This window comes from Megalopta genalis, chromosome 6 (genome assembly GCF_051020955.1).
Source record: "Megalopta genalis isolate 19385.01 chromosome 6, iyMegGena1_principal, whole genome shotgun sequence".
Taxonomy (NCBI): Eukaryota; Metazoa; Arthropoda; class Insecta; order Hymenoptera; family Halictidae; genus Megalopta; species Megalopta genalis.
In genome coordinates this window covers 18,870,326-18,886,470 of record NC_135018.1, presented here as the reverse complement: position 1 = coordinate 18,886,470, position 16,145 = coordinate 18,870,326, and the positions used below count along the sequence as shown (strand labels likewise).

Genomic DNA, 16,145 nt, shown 5'->3' with positions numbered 1-16,145 from the left:
TAATATCAAACTCAATTTCATGAAGTGCAATTATTTCGATTTAAACATGTGTATAACGTATGTTTAATAATTGCACTGTAAACTTAAACAATATTTATAAGCTAACTATATAATGAACTCAACAATGATTAATAAATTAAACTTAAATTGACATACTGTGTTATTTTCAGGAATAAACAAAAATATAAGCAAAATTTGTTTACATGTAAAAGCTTTATTTCACTTGTTGTCGGTAGATTTATTTATAAGGGCAACATAATACGCAATACAAATCACAATATTAATATGTAAATTCTTAATGTGTAATGTGTTCTTTATTCTTATTATTAAGTTGTGAAATGATATTTATTGTAAAATCTAATTTAAATTTCCGCCCACTACAAAGCGTATGAGCAAGACGAATACAAATGCAATTTAATTTTATTCTTCCAGTTCACCAGCTTCCATTGCTTCACGATACGATTTATCTTTAGTACGATCTGGATCCAACTTGATCATATCATCGATTCTGAGAATAGTTATTGCTGCTTCTGTAGCGAATTTTAGAGATTTTATTTTCGAAATAGCTGGTTCTAATACACCAGCTTTTCTATTATCTTTGATAGTGCCCTCAAGTAAGTCAAGACCAACCCTGTAGAAAGTACAAGTATCATATTATTATATCAAAGTATTAAATCAAGCCAATTCTTTCAAAATGCATTATTACGATTATTATTATGATTCAAAGTAATACCATTTCAAATCTGCAACATCTGCTTTTGTTTGACTGGAATTGTGATAAGAACGCAATTTGGCTACAAGTTCAGTAGCATCCTGTGCTGCGTTGACTGCCAATGTCTTCGGTATAACCAACAGTGATCTCGCAAATTCAGCAATCGCTAATTGTTCTCTAGAACTCTAAAAAAATTTTAAATAAATTTAAGAAAATTTGTCATGTAATAATTTTCTGTCATAAAATTAACTTACGAGAGACGTTGCAAAATTTTCTAAATATATTGAGAGAGCTGCCTCAACGCAACCACCACCTGCAACGACACATTTGCTTTCTAAAACTCGCTTAACAACGCATAATGCATCATGCACAGAACGTTCCATTTCATCGCAGTAGTAGTCGTTTGGCCCACGCAAAATAAGAGAACTTGCTGTTCTTGCTTTTGGCCTGCCAAAAATAATATAAACATTTCATTGCTATCACTATTACTTTTTAAATGATTGAGTATGAAAATGATATTTTAAATCGAAACAGACCCTTTAATAAGAATAAGTTCATCATCGCAGACCATTTCCTGAACAACTTCGGCAGCTTCTCCAAGAAAACTAGATTCAAAACTTTCGTCTCCTTCCATGTTAGTTAGAGAAGTAAGGAATTGTGCACCTGTGGCTTTAGCAATTCTCTTCAGATCTGCCTTCTTACATCTGCGGACTGCCATTGCTTTAGCTTCGATGAAGTACTGCAAAAAGTTTTATTTTATTCTATTCTTAAGTTAAACATTATTGGTTTTTTAAGATCAAAACATACCTTTAGACAGAGATCGTCGATTCCTCCTGATACAAGAATAACATTGGCACCAGCGCAAAGAATTCTTTGGATACGTTCTTTTGTAATATCTGTTTCACGCTGACGGACTGCCTCAAGTTTTTCAGGGTCTGTAATTAATACTTCAACACCCAGTTTCATCTTAGTCTTTTGCAAAGAAAAGTCCAAACATGCAATCTTTGCATTTAATATTCTCTTAGTCATGGCTTGGGAGGCTACAGTACAATTAAGTGCATAACCTTGTACAAGTACAGATTCTCTAACACTCTTCCCATGAGCTTTTAAAACATTCACTGCTTTTATTGGATATAAAAATCCACCTTTCCCATCATTAATCTTTACCGCATTCGCAGCATCCACAACCATATTTCCAAAAAAATCAGCATCAGCGCCAATAATTTTGCTAGACATAGATGTTTTAGCTACATTAACCAGACAGTCTCGTCCAAGTTCATCCACAGTAACCGTTAAATGTTCTTGGATATATTTGCAAGCTTCTCTGAAATATAAATAGTAAATAGATTAATAAAAACTGTTGTCTATCCTTCTCTTATATAAAAGTAGATATTTACTTGCAAGCAAGTCTGTAACCACTAATTACAGAGGTAGGATGAATCTTTTGCTTTACAAGTTCATCAGCATTTTTTAGTAATTCAGCTGCAACTATCACCTGTATAAAAATTTGTTTAAAAAATTTTGTCACCAAGTAAATATAATTATCAAAATTAATTTACACAATCTTACAACTGAGGTAGTTCCATCTCCAACTTCTTCATCTTGCAACTGAGCTAATTCAACTAATACTCTTGCTGCCGGATGTTCAACTTCAAGCAAACGTAAAATAGTTGCTCCATCATTAGTAACAGTGACATCCTATAATATTTGAAATATAGGTATAATTCAAAAATCATTATAAAGTTTATACCATATAAAATGTCATTTAAATTACATACACCGATATCATCTACAAGCATTTTATCCAAACCAACAGGACCCAGTGAACTCTTCACTACATTTGCGATAGTGCAAGCAGCCATTACTATAAAAGGAAGAAATATGCATATAATAGAAATCAATTCATTACAAATATATTAGGAAATTGTATTGAATTAAGTTTAGAGTATTGCTTTATTATAATACTTTGTAAGATTCATTTTATTCATAGAGAAATAGTATCTGAAATATTCAAGCCACATGTGTCAGACATGTTATTTTTGTATTATAGATGTATACATTTAATAACATTAGTTTTTATGATTTGGAATCCAGAAAAAGCAAATTTGATAGAAATTATTTAGAAAAATCTTGTATAAAATAAATGCCGAAAAATTAAATTATCGTATATCATAACCAAATTTTCTCACAGTGCAAACGTACCATTTTGTGTTCGTACAGGTGCTCCAGATTGCCGAACACCTCCGACGGCTAAAGGACTTGCTACTGTCGACATTTTCTATCAATTCTATTTTGCCTTCGCACAATATTACAATAACTGAACGACGATTGAAAATGTCCGGCGACCAATGTGTAGTTACCAAGAGATCCGCGTGTAACTAATAATAATAATAATCACGATGGTCAGCGACGCCTAGTATTCTTATTTCCTTTTAGGGTTAAGTTTAACCTACATTTGATTGGTCGATTCTTCTTGTAGCTTTTCCCAATTGGTTGGTGAATCGTCGAATAGAAATGGTTTTTCAGTACCCTAAAAATCAGCAGATGTGAATGAAGGGTTTACGTTACCGACGGTACGGTCGTAGATGATTGGCTGTCGACTTTCGGTGCTCAGAAACACTTTAAAGCGCGGGTGGATTTTCGAGCAGGACTAAAAGCCGAGAAGAACAATTCAAGGGAAGTTTTGCTTCGAGCAGGTTAAATTCGCCTTTCAATGCTGGAAAAAGTTCTTAAGTTTCTTCGCATCACATGTTCTCGGACAAGTTTCGTCGAGTCACGCATGGCGAACCAGCAAAATCCGAGCGCTAGCAATCTCTGTACATACATACTCATCTCTGCTTGTAGACTATTATGGTCAACCAAGATTTGTACAGTCATCGTATACAATGTATGCTTTTGTTTCTGTCTACCGATTCGGTCAGTAAAAAATGGTCTAGTTTTACTGAGCCAATATTTTACAGGTTTGAGGTTGCATCATAGACAGGGCATAAACAATATAGGTACACAAAACAACACCAATGTGATAGAACGGTAAACTAATGACAGAGAGAATACATATTCCTTGTAAGTTGATAATAGAGAGAATATTCCTCGTCGCTAACAACAATACAGACAAATAGTATGCAATAATTAAATGCAAGGATTGGAAAGGTTCCAGATAGAATTGTTTCAAACTGTTATATGTACATATATCAGTTTTGACGAAAACAGTTATGAGGAATGGAAAAGATCTTGTAACTACAGTAATTTCTTCCGGACTCGTGCTACTTTAGTATCCTCAGGTTCGCGCTGTAATATTGCTACGGCCCTGTAATTTATCGATTTTCTCGCTCCGCCGATGCTGAGGTTCGACGTATATAACAATGACAACTTGGTTTAATTTTAACATTTCAAAACTGATCTTTTTTTCTTAACATATTTTTTTAACGTATTCTGATTAAAATGAGATTAAACATGATATAGTTTGGACAAATATTTCTGATTAAAATAAAAACAAACACGGTATAATTTCGATTACAGTTACACATTTACTTAATACTTGATGTGTAGTTCATTCGATTCTATTATCGCTGTGATTATACGTATAAGTAAAATACATTACAGTTATACATGTTAATAATAACTGTACATTAAAAAGCTGCATTGTCATTGCGCATAATTAGATAAGTGCAAAATTATGTATATTCTATATTAAATTGTTTTGTTGCGTATCATCCTTGGAATGGTCTAAGAGTATCGTGGCCTACGGGCGAGCGTAGGTCACGTTACCTGTTTTCTATAATAGGATATTGTCTCATGTTTTCGTGGAATTTTCCCGTATATAGCCGTCGAGGCAAATTGACTTTTACTTTGGTAATCGTTTCATTGCTTTACGAATATTGCCATTGTTACGACATAAAAACGATTCGGACGAGAGCGACGAGTCGACTCTGATGTTCGAAGCATCCCTTTTGCAATTTATTATTGTATTATTATTATTATATTATATTATTGTATTATTATTATATTATATTATATTATATATTATTATTATATTATATTATATTATATATTATTATTTTGTATTATTATTATATTATTTATTTATGCGACTTTTATTCGATCCTTTTGGAAGGATACGGATCGATTGTAATAATTCATGCGGTCTTACCTTTTTGTATTATCTAATAACTGGAATATTACTTGTTATAAAGCAAATCTGCCGCGACTCGATAGCGCCATATAGCTACGTAAACTTTTATTGTAACAACTTTGCGTAATTGTAGTATAAAATCGAATTGTAATTGTTGATCTCGGTCTTCCTTACGTCAGTGATTTACGTGCTACGCTCATAATGAGATCAAAAACTATGCGATATAAGAGTAAAGTGCGCATTTCTTAACAAATTAATCGATTCACTATACAGTTAATAAACTGGTTGATTTATACAGATAAATTATACATATGTACTTGCTTTCTCTGATGATTCTTTTTGTGCCAACATACTATATTCTATTTGCTTTTAGAACAGAACTTGTACTTTCGATGAACATACATGTTTCCACTTGTGTCAACATTTTACACGGACACGCACGCACACATTATATTGCGTGTACGTTAAATTATTGATTCCCTGAATCAATACTGCACTTACAGGCACCCATCAATAATTCCAATCGCAATTTATGTGACAATCGTCGCTGTTTTATTGTCGTAAATCATAAATATAGCTTCCAAGATCGACGACCAATCAAAAAAAAAAGAAAAAAGCACACGATTCGCAATAATCGTGCCGAAGGATTTGTTGTCGAAAAGAGATAACGATGGATAAGCGAATATTGTTTTTCCACAAAGATCCAATTTATTAGAGAAAGAAAGTTTTCCGTATATTTGTTTATCCTCAAAAGAAGGCGACAGAGACACCGTGGAGAACGCGAAAACGCAGACTTTAATATTCTATAGTCTTCCGACATTTTCTCGAGTCCGCTAATCAAATCGATCGGTCCCGAACGGAATTCTGTATTTTGCAAATTACTGTCAATTTCGAAAGACAATCGAGCTGTCAGAAAATTTAGATAGCATGAATAAAGCATGCTGCCGAGGTGTAGGTAGATGAAACATTAGAATCTTGGCGCAGACGTTCCTTAGCATCGGCTGGTATGGAGGTCTTTCAAGGAAACTACAAAATTTATCAGTCTGTGATGTGCCTATCCGGCCTCTGGCCCTATGACAATTCGATTTCAACGAAGATTCATAGAATCGCTATCACTCTGATTATATTCGGTTGTATGGTGAGCCAGGTGATGAAGATTCAACGAATTATTCTTTTAATTATGTCCCATAATTGTGCAGTATTTTGAAATCCGTTACTAACAATCGGTGAATACAGGATGTGGGGATTTGTTTATACATTTTTCACAATTCTTGTCGTGTGGGCAAGAAAAAAGAAGGGATTGCTACCCCTCAAAAAGTGGTTACTGAAACAGAAAGTGACGAAAATTACGATTCTTTTTGCAAAGTCCGGTTGCAAAATAAATATTGCAACCAACTACAAAGATACTCTTCATTATGAAAAGCTGTTTTTGCTATCTAAAGTAAAATTTAGGTAAAACGAGAAATATATTTGTAATGTTAACATAATTTCGAATAATACTGTACTAAATATTAAGAAATGCGGCAGTCACGCAACAATGAGAAAGGTTGTCGTAATGTTTGAAAAATAGTACCCAAGAAGAATCGTTGTTGATGTCCGACAACAGGGCAACAGATTATCTGCATTGTTCTTTTATTTTTTTTTTTTGTGTGAAAAGTGAATAAAATATTTTTCAGGTATCGACGATTAAAAATGTGAAAATGTCGCTGAACGAAATAATTGTGACGTTATCATTCGGCGCTCAACTATTACTTTACTTTATACGATACTTTACATCTGTTTTGACCTTCCCGACGGTAAGTAGCACTGATGTTTTAGTTGTAGTGTGGCGTGGGATGAAAAGGACAAGGTATCAAAATAATTAAAAAAATAATAATAAATAAAATAAAATAATTAAAAGAGCGGTGGCACAGGAAGGATAATTATTTGACTACAACAAAACGTGGTGACAATAATTACTTGCTCTTTTTTTTTAACTCTATCCAAAGGCGTCTACAGAGTTGAAAATTCGCGACTTTTTAAAAAACAATTTTCTCAAAAACTAAAAGTCGAAAAGTCGTTAAAAGTCGAACATCGTAATTGCAATACGTTTCCCTTTCGTCCCATCCCTGCTTCTTAAACAGATAACGTTTACCTAATTATTAAATCTAATTCTAATGATTTTACCATTTTTTTTTTTAACATAACTCCAGACGAAATTCGTGCTCGACAATATGCAAAGCGATTACACAATGCTGGAGGATCCTATCGAAGTGGAGATGTTATTGAAGGATTCTATAGTGGCGAAACGCATCCTGATGGTATACATCGGTAATCACATTTGGCAACCAGTTTAGACGACGTCACAAAAAATACTATCCAACCACACGATTACAGTATTGTCGAAATGAAACAATGATTAAACATTTTATATAAAGATTATCGTAAACTGAACAGACATATAGCTAAATCTTTCACTGACAGCCACTGTCCAACGTACACATTTTGCCTTCTAATAACCGATGGATGATTCTTGTAAATTGTAGAGCGTCATTTCCGGAAGACGAATCCGAAAACCAAATTACTGTTACAGTCTGAAATTTATATAATATATTTATATAAATGTATTAATTATTAAACTCTATTATTAAACTCTAATTTAAACTCTATTTAAACTCTATTTAAACTCTATTAAACTCTCTCATTTATTAAACTCTAATAATAAAAATGCTACAGCAGATTTTAAATTCGATGATAGACGCTTTATTAATTTATATAGAAACTCGGAGCAGCCGGTAAAAAAAGGCAGTGGCCAGCATCCCGGTGTACATTAATATGAATAGATAGTCATGTTAGAATAGAAACGATGACTGAACTTTTTCATTTATAATCTTTTGCCACGATTCGAAGGCAATTCGGAGGCCACATGACACGATTCAAAGGCAATTCGGAGACCACATGCCACGATTCGACAGTCACGTACCTTGTAGTTCCGCGATTTTTCTTATCTAACTCATGCCGCATCGCATGTTTGATCGAGGCGTAGAACTAGCACAGGGAAATTCACAGTAATCCGAAATTTGGCATTTCCGGGAGAAATTTCTGTATTTCTGTATTTCTGTATTTCTTTATTTAATTCTTTTGCTCAAAATCGCAGGTTTTTACAAAATCTCGCGTTCTTTGTAAACTGAAGGTGTGTGTGTGTGTGTGTGTGTGTGTGTGTGTGTGTGTGTGTGTGTGTGTGTGTGTGTGTGTGATACAGCAATTCGATTTTCGGATTCACGTTTGGGAAGTAATGTTCTACAAAAATCATCCAGTGGTTATTATAAGACAAAAAAAAAGTATCAATTTGTTGAACAGTGAGCAGCTTGTCACACTTAAAATATAAGTCATAAAATAATATAAGTTATGCTATAAGTCGAACGCATAGAACAACATTTCTAATTTTATGGATTGCACTGCGGTAGATTGTTCGACACTCTATCGTTACCGAAATACTTCTGCAAATTATTTGATTAGAGCACTTTATTCCGAATTATAGCTTTGACGTGTACAGGATCGTTATGTGTAATTGGTACGTTAGGAACTTCCACGTTCCTGCCATCAGATATCCAGATTCGTTTTCTATATCTTCTGGGATTCTTTTACAATGAGAAAAGCCCTCAGACTAATCTCGTTTGTATGCACATCATATTGTCAACAATGCATGGTTTATTAACGATGATATGCTCGGAAGGAACGATCACTGTTTTCGCCACCCATATAAGTGGAATTCTAGAAGTCACGAGGTATGAATTCATTTTCCCAAATTGATTTTCCCAAATCATCATATTACACACAATACATACTTACAAACTTAAACTGCCAAACTACTTGTGGGATATGAAAGTAATTAATTTCACACTGATTTATTTAATGTAATTAATGAATAAACGAAAGATGATTTTGATCGCTGAACTGTTACAGTTTTTCCTCTTTATTTTTCGCTTCATCGATATCATCATTTTTGTCGTTATCAAATCTCTCGGTGCTTTTACCTACATTTTTTCGTTTCTTGTTGCTACCCTTTTTACGCATCCCTTGATAAAATATTAAATGTTTAAATCCTATATATTTATATGTAAATCCAATCCTTTTTTCTTATAGTATATTTATGTCTGAATAAAGTTAAATAAATAAATATTTTTTTACTTTTTACTTATCGAAACAACATAAGATTCTTTTTTTTAAACCAGCGTGTCCATTGGACATATCGTTTAACCAGAATAATACTGCCTATTATTGTCCGCTGACCGCCATTACCTCAGTCTCCCTTACTTGCCATAAACTGTTGTGAATAATATTATAATATTATTATATATTAATATTATAATATTATCCAGTTCTGCAAGATTTTGGTACACAAATTTTTGTTGCAAATAGAATAGTTTCCGCATAATCGCAGTCTAAAGTGAAATCGTTACTATTGTCTCTGATCTCTACATATTATCATATATGTATATACAGTAAATTCTCTCCAATTGTCCCTCAGCTTGTAAAGAAAAATGTGGGAGGAGGTGATACGATTAGCCGAGCTTTGCGGCTCGTTTTTATAGTTGCCAATTGTCAACAACTATAAAAACGAGCCGCGAGACTCGAATAATCGTATCTCCTGTTCCCAAATTGTTCACTTACAAGCCGAGGGACAATTGGAGAGAATTTACTGTATGCATCTTTCCTTCCTCTAGTTATCGAATGCGAAAAGCAATTGACAAAGTTGCGACTTCAGCCACATTTAATAGAATAGACATACAACCAGCTGTGGAGATGCATTGTCGAGCTATCCGGTTGGTATCTTCACCGAGATGTTGTATCATTGGTAGTATTATTTCTGATACTTCAATTACATGTTGTAATCTATCTTGCATCTCTCGGCGATCGTCGTACGGAAACGCCACGAATTTACGAATGAAGGTACACTAAAAAGTACACGGACGACGTGATGATAACGTCTTTGGTCATGATAATAGCAGTTATTTCCTCGTTCGGTGTAAACATATATCGTGTAAGTGTTATTAAAGTTGATTTATTAGAATTCGAGAATTGAATCACACACGACGAATGTTAGCCGTTTTGTCGGAGGAAATATAATTGAACCTTCTTTTCTTTTTATATGTCACAGCTTTATATGAGTATTACAGATGTGAAAGAAATCGACGCAGTGATCCTCGCTTTGCAATTTGTTTTAGCGTATATGGCATTTATAATCGGAAATAATTATAGCGGACAGTTAGTAGTTGACAGTAGTATTAAGGTCTTCGAAGAAATGTAAGTTTGATGTTTATAGAGGGGGTGCCAGTGGAAATTAGAATCAGAAATTCGTAGAAAATAGATTGATTATAAGTTGGATTGAAATGAGCAAGCGATACATAATCAGAAATTCGTAGAAAATAGATTGATTATAAGTTGGATTGAAATGAGCAAGCGATACATAATCAGAAATTCGTAGAAAATAATAGATTGATTATAAGTTGGATTGAAATGAGCAAGCGATACATAATCAGAAATTCGTAGAAAATAGATTGATTATAAGTTGGATTGAAATGAGCAAGCGATACATACTCGTTTGCGGCGTGCAGATCTGCCTGAAACTCAACTTTAGACACAGAAAGTGCATTTATGAACACAAAAGGAAACAGAGAAACATAATCTCGTGTAATCGAACCTTGAGATCCAAAGGCATACTAACTCTGGCAAGGAAATACTCGAAAATTTGTTCACATCAATTGCAAGACACAAGTACTCGATAGGAATATATTTCTCTGTTTTACAGTTTTATTATTCTTAAATCCTTCTCATTTTTCTACCATTTGAATTTGACGCGAGAAATATTTTCATTACTGGCAAATCTCGTCACAAATAGAATTATACATACGACAATGGATAAGCTTGCTTATGAGAAAAATTTCAAACATCCACAAATATTTGTGTAGGAGATCTTCTTTTACCAATATTTATCACAATTTTGACAGTTCACTAAATATTGGTCTAGAGGACGCTTAATTTATATTTGGTGAAAGGACAATATGTATGCATTTATTAATAATATTAATTATTAATAATTATTATATATAATTATTATTAATAATTATTGATTGCATTTTATTAATATGTTTTTTTTTTAATATCCTTGATTCTGTTGTGAGCTTGTTCAAATGATCATATTCACGATTTTCATCGAATATTTTCTGCTAGGGATAGTATTAATTTGATAGCTTGCCGACCGAATGTTAATTCGGTACTAGTATGGTAAATACTAAATTCTATAAAAAATAAATCGCTACTAGTATGGCAAATTATAGTATAAGGAACTAATGCATCGACGATATTAAATGAACCAGATACAATTCACTATGGTATCGTGTACCAACAAAGATGCAGAAAATAATATTATTCACGTTGATGAAATCACAGAGCTTGGTAGAGTTAAATCTGGCCGGTTTATTCGTTCCATGTTTCGAAGGCTTATCGATGGTAACTTGATATTGCGTTTATATTTCATTAACAACGAATAATCCCTGGCTCTCCGCTTAACAAGTTTTTGTTTCAGATGATGAGTTCGTCTTTTTCGTATTTTACTCTCCTTTGTTCGTTCCAGTAGAACATTTATAAATCATCGTTGTTGCACTTGTGATTATAGAGGAGTAAGCATGCAGGGACAATGGACATTACAAGCTATCTGCTACAAGCTGCAAAATGCATTCTCAGCGATGCTTGGCGAGTTATCAGTCGTTTGTAATTCCAGCTACATGCATTTTGTAAAATCAGGTAGGTGACGATTACTATCGTAGTATCGTATTAATGCAACTATACTATCGTAGAAAATATAATGAAACAATTGATTTTATAATTTTAAAATTTTCCGATATTTTTGTCTCTGACTGTATTATTAAACTGATTAAAAACCTTTTACATCTCAGTATTATATATTATAGCGAAATAATTGCTACAGCATCAAAGGATACAACTGCAATATTAGAAGACAAATGATGAGATAAGATCGAACGAACAGCTGAACTTATAGTACCAACTGCTTTAATAAGTGAGAAATATTTATGCATTTCTGTATAAAACGAAATGTTAATGAAATACATTCATACAATATACAATATTCATACAATTGAATACATTCCCTGTACATATTTACTTGTCACATCATTTAATTTAAATGATGGCTGTATGAAATATATTTCACAAGTTTCAAATGAAATAGTATGGGGAAAGTTGCGTTGCTTCGAATACTTAAATGAAACACTAAACAATATGAATAAATAAACTGTAGCCTCTGTTTCTACGCAAGCAAAGAATGGTGGAAGCCCCGTACATATTTTCTAGTTATCATTTCGTCTTATAATTATCATTCGTCGTTCCATTGATCTTCTTTTTAGCAGCTTTATAACCATATTTTGAAATGCAACACAATCATTTTGCACTTTAAACATACGTCACAATAAGTTCTTATAATAATATAATATAATATAATATAATATAATATAATATAATATAATATAATATAATATAATATAATATAATATAATATAATATAATATAATATAATATAATATAATATAATATAATATAATATAATATAATATAATATAATATAATATAATATAATACAATATAATATAATAATAATAATATAATATAATATAATAACAATAAGTTCTCACTTTTTGATGAGATTTGGCACAGTGATCTGAATCAGCTGAATCCAACGATACCAGGTTTGAGGGGAGGGGGGGGGGGCAGACAGCTTATAGTTTTTGAGATAATTAATGTTAAAGTTGCTAATAAAAGGTCAGAAAGACGCGCTGTATTACGGCGCGATGCAGCGCGCGGCAGGAAGTGTGGGGCCCTATACTAAATCTCATCAAAAAATCAGCGTCAACCCTGGGACTTCTCCTTATTAGTCCAGAGCTGTTCAACAGGCCTCGCGGCGAGCAAGGGCAAAGCTACGCAGCAAAAAGCGTGGAGACGTGAGAAAAGAAAGAGCGAAGTGTTTACGTTTTCATGCCGTCCTTTCTCTCTCACTTACATACATTACTGTTGTATGCTGATAGCGCGTTGCTCATTCTATTGGGTTGGCAACTAAGTAATTGCCAATTTCAGTTACAGATGTCTCTCACTCCCATTTTTATGATATCCCTAAATGTTATATTATAAAATTATTATTATTATTATTATGTTATTTTTTATTATCCGTGAATGTTAGCAACTGGACAAATTGGATGCAGCGGTCAAGGAAAAGCGACCACAATGCTATAGTTAGCTTGCTGACTTTTTTAACACCCAAGAAATATAGTTCAAACGTTATTTCAGTTTTCTAAAATGGCACCAAAGTGGTACCACCGGCATACAACAGATAGTTTTTGCATGGCACCAGCGTGGTGCCACCGGACGGCATAGTGTTAATATTGAAACCAATAAAAGGATTAGCCTCAGTCTCAACGAGGAGGTTTTGATAATATATTGGGTTGGCAACTAAGTAATTGCCGATTTCAGTTATAGATGTCTCTCACTCCCATTTTTATGATATCCGTAAATGTTATATTATAAAATTATTATTATTATTATTATTATGTTATTTTTTATTATCCGTGAATGTTAGCAACTGGACAAATTGAATGCAGCGGTCAAGGAAAAGCGACCAGAATTGGTCAATCGTAAAGGTGTCATTTTCCAGCAGGACAATGCTAGGCCGCACACGTCTTTGTCCACTCGGCAAAAATTGATGGATATTGGTTGGGAATTGATGTTACACCCACCATATAGCCCTGATCTCGCGCCATCGGATTACCACTTATTTCGATCCCAGGACAACTCCCTTCGTGGTAAAACTTTTAACGATGATGACGCTGTAAAATCTCACTTAACTCAGTTTTTGGCCGAAAAGGATCAGACTTTCTACGAGCGTGGAATTTTCAAGTTGTCAGAGGGATGGCGAAAGATCATCGAAAAAAATGGAAAATACATTACAGGTTAAACTTCATTTCAAGTAAAAAAAAATTTTTATTTCATTAAACAAATCGGCAATTACTTAGTTGCCAACCCAATATTTCACTCAATCTCGACGTATCCTACAGTCGATCTCTGTCACTGTCTTCAGCCAAATAACGGGTCGTTACTGGTGAGGAGTCTCATGACGAGCCCTCGGAAGTGGGGTCTAGAGGAGAGCTCTCAGGTGCCTGACCGTTTTACTACTTTCTTTCAGGAAAGTAGGAGTAGGAGAATAACCCATCACAAATGTGATTGCCAATGGATCTCCTCTCTGTCACTTCGAGCAGATTCCAAGCAGAATCCCTGACGCCATTGGACACACTAGACACCAATGGACATACTGACCTTGAGTGGAAATTCCAAGAACGGTCAGGCGCCTGAGAGTTCTGGTCTAAAGCCCGTCGATCGGTGTTTGCTCTGGACTGAAAACCGCTGCCTCTACGGGCAAGATGTTGAACAGCTCTGTCTTAGTTCTTGCATGAGTTGTAGTAATACAATATTATGTAGGTATGCAATTAACGGACGTGCACTTGACATTTAAAAAGATAACTGTGCACCAAGTGTCCGAAGGTTCAGAATTTTGCAAAATCTTTTTAAGGACCTTAAAATAATCTAATTGTTAGTACTAAAGCTTGAAAATGTATAAGAACATTTGCATTTAAAACTGAACATAATCCTAATTCGCTTGATGCGCACGCTATTGTTAAGTTGCAATTTATTGTTGATACCAAAATGTCCGGAGCGATCGCCGCGTTCGAGGCTATCCGCCATTCCTCTATGCGCTATAATAGTTCAATAATTCCATCTTTTTAAATCAAAATTTGAATTCTGTCTCTGATAAATTGCTTTGAAATTAATGTAAAACTGTACTTTATCACTGCATCATACTGAAGAGTACACTTTGTATGCTCGGTACACTCCGTTTGATTCACTTTGTACATATAGACAAGCATGATCAGGCTTCGCAGGAAAAGTCACTACGCAAGGAGTGGGGCAGACGATGCATGGGCGGGACTCTCTGCGTATACGTCACCACCCCACTCCTTGCGTAGTAACTTATCCTGAATGCGCTGAGCATGATAAGAATATCTTACTTTGTAGTCATTTATTTGTCAGTATGACGTCACTGTAACTTATCCTTTAAATTAGATTTCACAAGAAGCCGTCTAAAATTTAAAATCGTGTGATTAGGTATTATCTTAAAGAACGTATGTCAACAGTTAATAGAATTATATAATAAATATAGAAACTCGCATATATTAAAATAGACAGAATCCAAACGAAAGCTCGCTATATAGCGCTGGACAAGGAATAAATATTGTTTTCATAGAAACATATAGTAGTTGTAAAATATAGTTAATTTGTTTATTTACAGAATATTCTATTTCAGGTTCTAGCGTTTTTTTTAAAGATTATGATATGTTTGCGTTGGATAAATCAACAACAAATTGGAATGACAAAAATACAATTAGCTTATGCTAATTATAACAACAAACTACAATAATTACAGCATCGAAAAAGATTTATGTCCTTAATACACAACTTTCTAAGTTCAAAGGGTATAAACGTGTAATGTTTCTGTTGCTGAAATAAAAATAAATTAATATGTTATTAATTAATTGTTCATCCCCATTACGATAAAGGAAAATTGTTTCGTACAAAATCTAAATAATTGTAATAAGTATATCAAGTGCGCTCTATTGAATGATGATATTTTTAACTTCCAGTATTAACTGAGAATTAAAAACATTTGTCTCAAACATAAGTAGACTCACTATACTTAGCACAATTTTTCTGTTTTCTCATAACACCACTTCGTTTTATTTTACTGTAAATAAATAGATAATATGGAAATAAATTTCAAATGTTTCCACCTATTTAATCGAAGATGTATCGACTGTAACAGTCGATTTCGATAATCGAGTGTTGATCATACTCGGTCGATAAAAGTGGCGAAGAACAGGTGACGACATCGTTGTCATACTCGTGATTTCATAACACGCCATTTTCTTTGTGTGAAGTGCTGGCACAGGAAAATTTCTCTCACTGTTTTCTATCTAAATCAAGGTAACACGAATAACAATTGACATTCTTTTATTCTATCGATCACCGTTTATATTCTACGATGAGCGTCACGTACCTTTCTTAGGGCACTTATACAATGTCCTATTAAATTCTAATTGTCGAGATCGCGTGTTGACAGATTTTCAAGCATCGCAGTTAAACGGATTCTATTTTGTCCGTATTTGATTCGGTACTCTATCATCTCACTGTCTCTTCACT

At 33.7% G+C, this 16,145-nt stretch overlaps 3 protein-coding genes and 1 long non-coding RNA gene across 10 annotated transcripts in view; 2 read left to right on the top strand and 2 right to left on the bottom strand.

The window, feature by feature from the left end:
* Nucleotides 1–194: 194 nt before the first annotated feature.
* On the bottom strand, nucleotides 195–3,090 carry CCT1 (chaperonin containing TCP1 subunit 1). Its single transcript, XM_033467590.2, has 9 exons — nucleotides 2,915–3,090; nucleotides 2,491–2,576; nucleotides 2,282–2,410; nucleotides 2,110–2,207; nucleotides 1,520–2,036; nucleotides 1,249–1,451; nucleotides 967–1,159; nucleotides 734–897; nucleotides 195–631 (listed from the first exon to the last, which is right to left on the bottom strand). The coding sequence occupies exons 1-9, from the start codon at nucleotides 2,985–2,987 to the stop codon at nucleotides 421–423; spliced, it is 1,674 nt and encodes a 557-aa protein (XP_033323481.1). The 5' UTR covers nucleotides 2,988–3,090; the 3' UTR covers nucleotides 195–420.
* Nucleotides 3,091–3,200: 110 nt separating this feature from the next.
* Nucleotides 3,201–12,103, top strand: LOC117218872 (uncharacterized). Of its 5 annotated transcripts, none has more exons than XM_076523231.1 (11): nucleotides 3,201–3,599; nucleotides 3,673–5,982; nucleotides 6,521–6,640; nucleotides 7,037–7,154; nucleotides 8,365–8,611; nucleotides 9,551–9,649; nucleotides 9,777–9,867; nucleotides 9,985–10,130; nucleotides 11,204–11,336; nucleotides 11,413–11,630; nucleotides 11,798–12,103. In XM_076523231.1, the coding sequence occupies exons 2-10, from the start codon at nucleotides 5,851–5,853 to the stop codon at nucleotides 11,461–11,463; spliced, it is 1,137 nt and encodes a 378-aa protein (XP_076379346.1). In that variant the 5' UTR covers nucleotides 3,201–3,599; nucleotides 3,673–5,850; the 3' UTR covers nucleotides 11,464–11,630; nucleotides 11,798–12,103. The 5 variants fall into 5 exon arrangements, with proteins under 5 accessions (XP_076379346.1, XP_076379349.1, XP_076379347.1 ...); XM_076523230.1 differs by having other exon boundaries at nucleotides 3,245–3,599; nucleotides 3,673–5,991; nucleotides 11,798–12,089; XM_076523232.1 differs by lacking the exon at nucleotides 9,985–10,130 and having other exon boundaries at nucleotides 3,240–3,599; nucleotides 3,673–5,991; nucleotides 11,798–12,093.
* A 3,110-nt stretch (nucleotides 12,104–15,213) lies between these two features.
* LOC143259587 (uncharacterized) lies at nucleotides 15,214–15,869 on the bottom strand. Its single transcript, XR_013033605.1, has 2 exons — nucleotides 15,737–15,869; nucleotides 15,214–15,446 (listed from the first exon to the last, which is right to left on the bottom strand). It is a non-coding gene; the product is annotated as an uncharacterized LOC143259587 (long non-coding RNA).
* Rab7 (RAS oncogene family member Rab7) overlaps nucleotides 15,799–16,145 on the top strand; it is a 107,054-nt gene continuing 106,707 nt past the window's right edge. For all 3 annotated transcript variants that reach the window (XM_076522614.1, XM_076522613.1, XM_033467616.2), the window contains exon 1: nucleotides 15,799–15,929. The gene's annotated coding sequence lies outside the window, so the exon portion shown is untranslated. The remainder of the gene's footprint in view (nucleotides 15,930–16,145) is intronic.

Bases quoted from the DNA above. Each gene is read 5' to 3' on its own strand.
- CCT1 (XM_033467590.2), bottom strand. From the start codon at position 2,987: ATGTCGACAGTAGCAAGTCCTTTAGCCGTCGGAGGTGTTCGGCAATCT. The intron at 2,411-2,490 runs GTATGTAATTTA...CAAATATTATAG, and splicing joins TGCTTGTAGATGATATCGGT to GATGTCACTGTTACTAATGA. The intron at 1,160-1,248 runs GTCTGTTTCGAT...TATTTTTGGCAG, and splicing joins GAACTTATTCTTATTAAAGG to GCCAAAAGCAAGAACAGCAA.
- LOC117218872 (XM_076523230.1), top strand. From the start codon at position 5,851: ATGGAGGTCTTTCAAGGAAACTACAAAATTTATCAGTCTGTGATGTGC. The intron at 6,641-7,036 runs GTAAGTAGCACT...ACATAACTCCAG, and splicing joins CTGTTTTGACCTTCCCGACG to ACGAAATTCGTGCTCGACAA. The intron at 11,337-11,412 runs GTAACTTGATAT...TTTTTGTTTCAG, and splicing joins GTTTCGAAGGCTTATCGATG to ATGATGAGTTCGTCTTTTTC.